The following is a 9066-nucleotide window of genomic DNA, read 5'->3' as shown; positions in this document are numbered from 1 at the left end:
ACAAATTTGTGGGCACTGCTCAGCAAACCACGAATATAAATGAACCCAGTGGTCTCTCTGGCTCTGTATTTTTGGGGTCTGTGATGCCAGCTGGAAAAAATACCTCCTTGTTAGGGAAGACTCTGCCTCAAGTTGCTGAAGAGACAAAAGTTTCCCCCCCTGTGCTGAGTTCATTTCAAAGCACCCACGGCACAAAGAGGACCAGCTGCTCTCCAGCAACAAATGTCCGCCCTGTGGAATACATCCGATCGGCACAGTCCCTGGATGACCTGGCAAGGGTCCAGCCTCAGGCCCGATATAGGATCAGTCACGTGGGATCATACAAAGATGGGGCAACAGCTGGCTTCTTGGGTCACCCACATGCCCTCACCAAGAGTCATTCAGAAAACCTATATGAATCGATCAAGGACACAGAAAGACAGAAGAAAAAAGGGCCACGGCCGGAGGCTCGCCAGCCAGCCCAGGTATGGTAACGTGGCTTCCATGCTCTGCATGGAAGGAAATGTGGTTGGCTGGGAAAGGAGCGCAGTTGAGTGGGTAGATGAGCAGACTGGGAGGAGGAACTCCTCGGTTCTTAGGCGGACCGCTGTTGTGGGCAAGTTGCTCCCTGTCCCCACTGTTCCCTAGCTCACAGTCAGAAGAGCGCTATGGCACTTCGTATGGAGCCCGGCTTTGAGAATCTCAGCAGAAAGGCGCTGGGTGAGAGAAGAGCACTGGACTGGCTGTGTCTCTTCTCAGGGCAGTGTGCTCCTGCATCTCCACTTCTTTGGGGCAGGTGTGGAAATGCACACAGGGATGGTCTGTTTGCTTTTAAGGGGGTTTTCTTGACCTTATTATCTGAGCCTGGTCTGTCTGAGCCCCGAACCTGCAAGTGGAAACCTGCTCTCAAGTGATGCCTGGCTGAGTAGGGAGAGCTGGGAAACATGCATGCTGCCCTGGTGCAGTCTGCAGAATTTGCAGCTGGGGAGGCAGATGAGCTATGGATTGACCCTGTTATGTCCCCAAGAAAAGCAGCATGAACAAGCAAAGCATTTAAGTGTCACACCCAAAGGCCTAAAAGAGCAGGGCCGGCCTTGCCTTGCAGTACTGGGCATTGCCAAAGGGCACGCCAGCCTCATGGTCCCCAAACACAAAGCCCTTTTTACTAGGAAAGTCTACAGTCTTCCCAGCACCTTCATGGTGTCATTGCTGTTGTCAGCATTTGGTATCTCTTAATGCTGTGCAAGACTTGGGAATGCAGAAATATGAATATCAGGAAATGCCTGACTTTCCAGTACTTGAACTCACAGCCTTGCTTTAACATGGATCCTATTTCTTTAATTGTGGTTCTTGAGAAACTTAGATGTTCTTTTGCCTGCATGTGACCTTGGATATGTCACCACAGCCCAGCTCCTCAAAGTGATGTAGGTGCCCAAATCCTACTGATTTCAGAAATGGGAGTTAATACACATGTCCAATGCCCGCTCCGTCGGAGCAGACTCAATCGAGTCTGCTGGAGCGTCCTACTGAAAACACTCCAGCAGCCTCGGCGTCACATACATTCAGCATCCCCGCATTTCAAAATGGCAGCAGGGGCACTTTAACTAAAACTTATTGAATGAGCTTTAGTTAAAGCGCCCCCACCACTATTTTGAAGCGTGGGATGCTGAATACATGAGACGCTGCGGGTGTTTTAATCCCAAGAGCTGGTCTAATTAAAATGCATTCCCCCCCCCCACCTGGAGCATGTGTAAAGATACCCTATGTGCCTAAATACCTTGGAGGCCTGGACCTACACTGCTGTGTTCTTCAGTTTCCTCACCTGCCAAGGAAATGTAATGGCAGTTGTGTTAAGATGCAGGGCGAAAAGCCATGCAACAGCTAAGTTGTTTTATTCCGAGTACCTGAGAATCCTCCTGCCACCTTTTTTAGTGCATCTAATTTTCTTTTTACCCATGGGGACTCCAGGAAGCCTGAGGGTGGGCCACATAAACACAGGCTGTCACCCTTGTTCTAGCTGCCTTGTCAGCTGCTGTTGGTAGCTCAGCAAACACTTTACATTCTCAATGTATTTATTAAAAATAAACCCCTAAGGAACAACTCTTCTTCAGAATTTTTTCAAGGTGAAAATGGAGCTAGAAATGGCTGGAGTGACAGGAGGAGCACTTCATACTTGTCATGTTGTCTCCTCCAGACCATTCCTCTTTGATGCCTGTTTCCTGCAAACAGGGAGATCCTTTGGCCTGGGGCAAACTTAAAAGCCTGCCTGCATCCTCCAGCTCAACTTGTTGTAGCTACAGTAACGTCAGTGCCAGGCATTCAGGGCCCCTCTACATTGCTGATTGCAGAGGAGTGCAGAGACGTCTGACTTAGCTGTAAATGAGCCAGCCTGAGTGCCGGAAGCAGCATAACCACAGCAGCACAGGGCTCCGCTCACTACTGTAGTCAGCCGAGGCAGGATACATAAGCAGCTATATCGCTCCATGCTACTGTGGCTAGACAATTTCCGGGACCCAAGTTTTGTTAAAGCTGGCTCAGGTGTCTGCACTGCTTTGTGACCTGCAGCTCACATGTACCCTGGGGAGAGCAAGAGCCAGGGTGGAACAAATACAACTTTGCTGCACCTGCTGTCTCCAAGCTTTCCTGGTGATGCTCATACATTGCACTTCTCATTAGGCTTTAGTGGTAGAAGCTTCTCTTTTTTTTTCCTTCTTTTTTTTTTAAATGACAGCTGAGATCCTGCAGGCTCGCATGACTCCAAGAGCTAGGGATTGGATCAATCTCATTTTTACAATCCTTTTCTCATTGTGAAGCATGATGGTGAAGCTGGTTTCCCAGTAGTCTAGCCAGGCCCAGAGAGGAAAGCAGCAGCTTCCTTTTCACAGTGGTGTGATTAGTTCTTCTTCCCACACACCATCCTTCAGAAACACAGCTCTCCTCCCCAGCCCCCAAGCTGCTGTGCTCCCTTGTCTCCCTCTCCTGGAAACATAAAGCGATGAGTTTCAGGTTAGAACTGCTGCAAGCCCCTGCTTTGCTCTGTTCCTGGCCTTTCTCCTTGGTTGTCTGAGCTGGACATGGAGCTGAGATGATGGAATCTGAAAGGGCACATAAAATCCTCCCCCCACCCCCAGGGACTGCTGCTCTGCAAAGAAAGGCCCCCTACCCAAAGTTTGAAGGGGGCAATGCCCTCTTCAGTTGGTGCACGAAGCGGGTGCCAGATGTGATGAATTGTACCTTTAAGAGGCTTTTGCAAGAGCTATTTGGAACTCACTATTGGCAACTATGAGCCATGCAAGGCAGGGGGTACAACACAATCCAGGAGCAAGGCTTAGCTCTCGTGGCCCATCAACCACCGGGAAGGTGGAAGAGCTCCATTATATGAGATCCCAGCTCTTACACTGGCATCTCCTAAAAGTACAGTACCCATGAAGTGCTGTGACTCATGTGTGAGAAAGGGCTGCAGCTTTTGCTCTCTGTAGCTCTCCCATCCCTTTGCGTGGTGGGGGGAAGGTCTGCCTAGCTGTGATAAAGGTGCAGTGTTAGCTGCCAGCACTGGTACTACGTCTTTCAAAAAGGTCTCCGGTCTAGATTGGGAGGTACCAGGGGATGGAGAATCCCCCATTTCCTTTAGCTGTTTGGCCCAGTGGTTACTTGCCCTCACTGTAAAACTGTTGCCTTATTTCCTTCATCTGCTAGCCACGGGGTCTTGCTCTGCCTTTCTCTGCTAGAACAGAGGTCTGTCAGCCTTCCCTGTTCCTAGGTATGCTGTCATTACATAACTTCTTGCTCTTCTAATCGCACAGGCTGAGTGCTAAGTCTCACACTCGCTTGGTTAAAATTCCCTTTGAAACGTGCGGATGTCACAGCTGACCCAGAACTCCTGCCCTACAGCAGCAACCTCTGGAGCAGGGTTGGCAAAATATGGCCCATGGGCCAGATCCCACCCACAGAGGGCCCCTCGGTCCCACCTGGCCCAGGTGCCATCCATCCCCCAGGCACACACTGAGGCTGAGGCGGCTTCACAGCTAGACTGCCTTTCTAGGCCGCCCAAGCAGCGGCAGTGTTTTCCAGCTACTGCCACTGCTGGCCCCAGCCCCGGCAGGGACCAGTGCACACAGCCCTGACCCTGGCCCATCCCACACCTGCTCCAGACTCAGCCTGGTACATCAGACCAGCTCTGGACCAGCCAGAACCCACACATGCAGCCCCAACCCTGGTCCGCCCCCCCGCCTGCTCTGGACCTCCCACCCATGCTGAGCAGCAGTGGTGGCAGCCAGGCAAAAGCTGCTGCTCAGTGCAAGGGAAAAGTGGCTTCTCCCCCTAGCCGTGGCAGGACAGCCCAGGCACAGGTGGCTGCAGCAAGAACCAGGCAGCAACAAAAGAGAGAGGCCACTTTTCCCCTGTGCTGAGCAGCAGGTACTGCCTGGCTGCCGCTGCTCAGCGTGGGTGGGCGAGTTCGGAGCAGGGTAGGGCTGTGTGAGCAGGTTTTGGCTGGTCCGGAGCTGATCCGCTCCATCAGGCCGAGTCCAGAGCAGGCGCGGAGTGGGTTGGGGTCAGGGTTGTGTGCGCCAGTCCCTGCCAGGGCTGGAGCCAGCAGCCGGAAGGAACTGCCACCATCTGGGCTGCCTAGAAAGGCGGGTTGGGCCAGGGCTGTGCGCTGTTGGCAGTGGTGCGTGGGCCCCGGGCTGTTGCATGGCAGGTGGTGGCAGCTCCTCAGAACTCCCTATATGGCCCATGGGCAGAAATAATTGTCCGCCCCTGCTCTGGAGGGAGCTGACCCCTCTCCAGCACTTTCCAGACAGCAGAGAGAGGCCATGGACCAGTTCTTTGTGTATGTCCCAAGGGCTTTGATGCCGGTATCTTCAAGTCACTGAGGCAGGTAGAGTTAAAAAGGATGTTGGCTGCTGGCTTCCCTGTTGGAGCTGGGGCATGGGCATTGTGCAGGGGACAGAGAGTGACAGTTTGATTAAACTTAATTGTGACAAAGGGATCAGAGACCCTAGCCAGAGACTGGAAGGTGAAGAAGATCTGTGGGCTGCTGAGCTACGGCCCTGGCTGAGAGCTAGCACTGCTTAGTCCAGCTCACGGAGGTGGTACAAGTTGGGAACTTTGCCTTTGAGAACTAGGCTCTGTTGACTGAAACTCTTGAGGCTGCCGTGTTACACACAAAGAGTGGTTGGGTCAGCAGAACCTGCTGGGAAAGGACTCTGGAGCTCTCCTGAGAAGGAAAGGTCGGGAAGGCTGCAGCAGAGGCTGTTTGTGTTGAGTCATCCATGCGCAGGGCGTCACTTCTCGCCTTTGCTCAGTGTTTGTGGCTCTGGGTTTGAGTTTATGGCTGGGTGGCTGCCATCTCCTGAGAGCTCTGGGTGCCGAGGTGCTTGAACACCATTAAGAACATGACCCTCTTTCTCTTGACATCAGTGGGATTCAAGGCGCCTTGACAAATCTGCCCATTAATCTCTGCCGGCTCCCATACTGCTAGCAGCATTGGCATATGGGGATGCACAGAGAGACTGTCCAGTGGCTCGTCCTTTGATCCAGCTGATGAGCTTACCCCACAGAGCCACGTAATAGTCTGCCTGGCTCAGAGCCACCCCGCCAACACCACCCTGCTGTCACACTAACTGTTCTTTTTTAACTTAAAAACTCTCTGAGTCCTAAGAGGAAGAGCCTCTGTTTTCTCCTTCCCTTTGGGGTGCATTCAGCTGAACAAAATGGCAAGCTGGTGAGTCAGCCTGTGATTTTGCTTGTCACCTGGTTAAGTATTTTGCATCCTCCGAACAAAGGCTTAAAACTGGTTGTGTAGCTTGTGTGCTTGTGTCAGTGCAGACAAAGCTTGGGAACACCTGCATCATTAAGGAGCTCAGCTGAAACTCTGATCTATGGCAGCAGGCATGGGCATGCTCTGTTGTATCCGGCTGTGCAATAAACCCTCCCCGGCAGCCTGAGTGCTCCCCTCGAAACCCAGATTTCAGCCCCTTGGAGCTTGCCCAACGTTTCATCGCTCAGACTGAATGATTGTCTGCTCCTTAGAGGAAATATTTATCTGTCTTTTTTGGTACCACCCATGGCCATTCAGTTGGAAAGGAACTCAAAAGAGTGTTGAAAGATTATATCTGAATAAGACAGTGTTTGGATTTCCCAGCCCCAATTCCCTCCTAAAACAAATCCAAACTTGGGGAGGGGAGGGGGGACAATAAGACCAAGCCCAAAAAATCTTGAAAATTCAGGAGAAAACAATAGTGTTGCTAAATACATGCTTAAATTTAATAAGTAATAAAACACAGATCTGTCACAAATCTGCCATTAGTGTGTGGGAGCACCTTGCAATCATTCATGTAGTTATTAAAGCCACTCAGTATTTCCATCCGAAAAAAAAGTGCTCTTTTGTTAAACAAAAATGTTGCTTTGTGAAACTGTTGGTCGTGTTGAAGCTTTCGGTGGGGCGACTTCTCCAGTCACAGGGAGGAGCACCTTTCGCTCTGAAAACTGGCTTTTGGACACAGTTCCAGTTCCCAAAAATGTGGGGAAGTTATTTTGGTTCTGTTCCAACAAGGAACAAAAAACAAAATTTCAGGGTTTTAAGAGTGACTGGGACATGAACGTCATCCTCCAAACACTTCTAATAGTTACCCTCCCAGCATGGCCAGCTGTGGTCACATCTTACCCCATTCTGCAGATGGAGGAACTGAAGTACAGAAAGGTGAAGTGATTTGCCCAAAGTCATGCAAGCAATCGGAGGTGGGAGCTAAATTAAAGCCTGCCTAGGGTGAAAGGCCAGCATTGAGGCTTGTCTGCTGCAGCCACTGTGCACGTCAGGTTGCATTACCCTTCCTAGAGCCACCACCTGCATTGCACAGGCCGCGACTCCAAATCTAGTCTCCTATATGTTTACACCCCAGCTACACCCTCTCTGTGAAGCAGCACTGACGTGGCATGTAATTGCCTCCGGCTGACAGAGACGACCTTGAGCTGCCTCTCCCCTCCACTTACAGCTGCACAGTTACAAGCAGAGAGGCCAACCATGCGCAGGGTGGTTTCCAGCAGCCAGTTTCCTGCAGTGCCAGTAAAAGCATTCCCCTCCTGTAAGATACCCCATGCGAGGCAGATATAAGATGGTACCTGGAGTGAAGCTGCAGCTTCATGGAATGTTCCCAGGTTCCCAAATTTTTTTCTTTGGGGTCACCAATTGCCTAAGGGCCTGGAGATTTAGGGGGTCCCATTGTGGGGAAGGGACTCAACTTCCACCTTAAAGGCTTCATACGTGAATTCCACCAGCACGTGTTGTATTACACTGGGAAACACTGTGATCATGTCTCTAGACATACAGTGGTGGTGTAGGTAATCTCTTTGCCTTATTTTTTAACGTAGCCTGAACCCAGGGGTAGTTTTAGTAGGCTTTTACTAGAATAACATGCAATTATCACACTTCTCAAGCCAAAACTGCTAAGGACGGATATTACACACAAACTGGTATAAATGATTGGAAACCAGTTTAAATCTGTAACACAATAGAAGTTCAGTGCACATAAACTGCTTTCAAAATGGCCGAAACCAGTTTAAAATAAACCTGGTTGGCTGTAGTATCAGACTTAACTGATTTAGGTTAAATCAGTTAATTGAACTTCTGTCCCAGATCTCCTCCAGATTCAAGTGAACTCACAGTCCCCCAGTATGCCAGGATGCTTTGCACCTCCCCTGCAAACCTTGTACGGTGGGTGGGCTAGCCTTGGCCTAAGCTGGCTGCTCCAGTGTCCCCTGGCTTTGGGCCAGAGCAACTGCAGGCATGTGGCAGCATTTCCAGAATCAAAAGCGAATGTTTGTTCAGTTGCTTATTGGTTCAATCTATGTGTCTTACACTAACCAGCAAAGATTGATTCGATTCAGCCTTGGGCTTTTTTACCGTCTGTACTTAGCCCTAGAGACAGAGCATGTTCTTAAAAGCTCTGCTTCCTGCAGTCCTTTCACAGCATCTAATGAAGTAAGGCCTCTCTGCTTTCCAAAGCTAATTCTAGACATCTCTAATTTAGTTAGTCTATAGGGTACAAAGCTGTTCTGCCTTCCGCCTTGTTTATTTGTGCCATTTCAAACCAGGAATTGATTTGAGCAAGGCATTGAACAAATGATTCTAGCGCTGAAACTTTGCGGAAATCCACATGCTGAGGAGTAATCAAACCCGTGCAATAAATTAACAAATGATGTGGTAAACATTTCCCCTCTGTGCACTTCTCAGCTTTAACCGTTAGATGTCAGCAGTGCTAAAGTTCAGAGCCACAATGCCATAAAAATTCTTTACTATTGTTAAACTTGTTTCAGCTTTTCTCTCTGTGCCGGCTGCACCTTTGTTACCATTCAGTTCCATTATTTGAGCTACAGTCACCTTATAAAGGACACTTGCAAAGCCCTGATAGATGCCCATACCTTGCCTCTGAGCTGGGGCGGCCTTAATTTCTGTTGACTTGCTCTGTTATTGATTCTGTCTCTGTTTTGGTATGGAAGAGGAAATAAGCTAGTCCAGTATCAGGCAACTATATTTTTATCTTGATATAACTGCATCCACAATAGAGCTTGTAGTGGTATAACACCATTGGTGAAATGTCAGCCATTCAACACTACCTAGTTATATCAATTCACAGTCTGAACAAGTTTCCTGGTTGGTGTCTACTTGAGCTGAGAGCTGGGAGCGTCTTGCCATGCTAAGCCCTCATGCCCACTGCCTGTGCCTTGTACTGTATTAGCTTTAGGAAAAATTCTTCCTGCCAAACTCGTTGGTTCCATATAAAGGTGAAAAGGTGTTAGCTAGATAGAGCTACTCACCATTTTTTAATTAAAAAGTTTCCTGGAAAATGAGGTTGCACCATAACTGAAATTTTCGGAGGGAACACCTCAGCTTGGTTGACAGTTTTCCAAAAAGGAAAAGGTCATTATTGCTGAAATATTTTACCGTTTAGAAACTGAACATTCAGTTTTCTAATTCAATTCAAGATTTTTAAAGAAAAGAAAGAGAATGGCGGGGGGGGGGGGGGGGGGGGGGGGGGGGGGGGAGGGAGAAAAAAGGGGGAGAAAAAAAAAAAATTTTTTTTTTTT

The 9066-nt window shown here is 49.4% G+C and overlaps 2 protein-coding genes across 3 annotated transcripts in view; both read left to right on the top strand.

Moving 5' to 3' along the window:
- LOC109301678 (rho GTPase-activating protein 27-like) overlaps nt 1-43 on the top strand; it is a 5655-nt gene extending 5612 nt beyond the window's left edge. Inside the window, exon 2 of the mRNA XM_019522916.1 lies at nt 24-43. Within this exon, the coding sequence (XP_019378461.1) occupies nt 24-43 (20 nt within the window). The remainder of the gene's footprint in view (nt 1-23) is intronic.
- ARHGAP27 (Rho GTPase activating protein 27) overlaps nt 8-9066 on the top strand; it is a 69367-nt gene continuing 60308 nt past the window's right edge. For both annotated transcript variants that reach the window (XR_002098695.1, XM_019523564.1), the window contains exon 1: nt 8-464. Coding sequence is in view for 1 of the 2 variants with exons in the window: in XM_019523564.1 (XP_019379109.1) it covers nt 84-464 (381 nt within the window). In the remaining variant the exon portion in view is untranslated. The remainder of the gene's footprint in view (nt 465-9066) is intronic.

This window comes from Gavialis gangeticus, unplaced genomic scaffold (assembly GCF_001723915.1).
Source record: "Gavialis gangeticus isolate Ggan-Ray unplaced genomic scaffold, GavGan_comp1, whole genome shotgun sequence".
Taxonomy (NCBI): Eukaryota; Metazoa; Chordata; order Crocodylia; family Gavialidae; genus Gavialis; species Gavialis gangeticus.
Note: the sequence above shows the minus strand (reverse complement) of the source record. Positions and strands in the feature narration are given on the sequence as shown.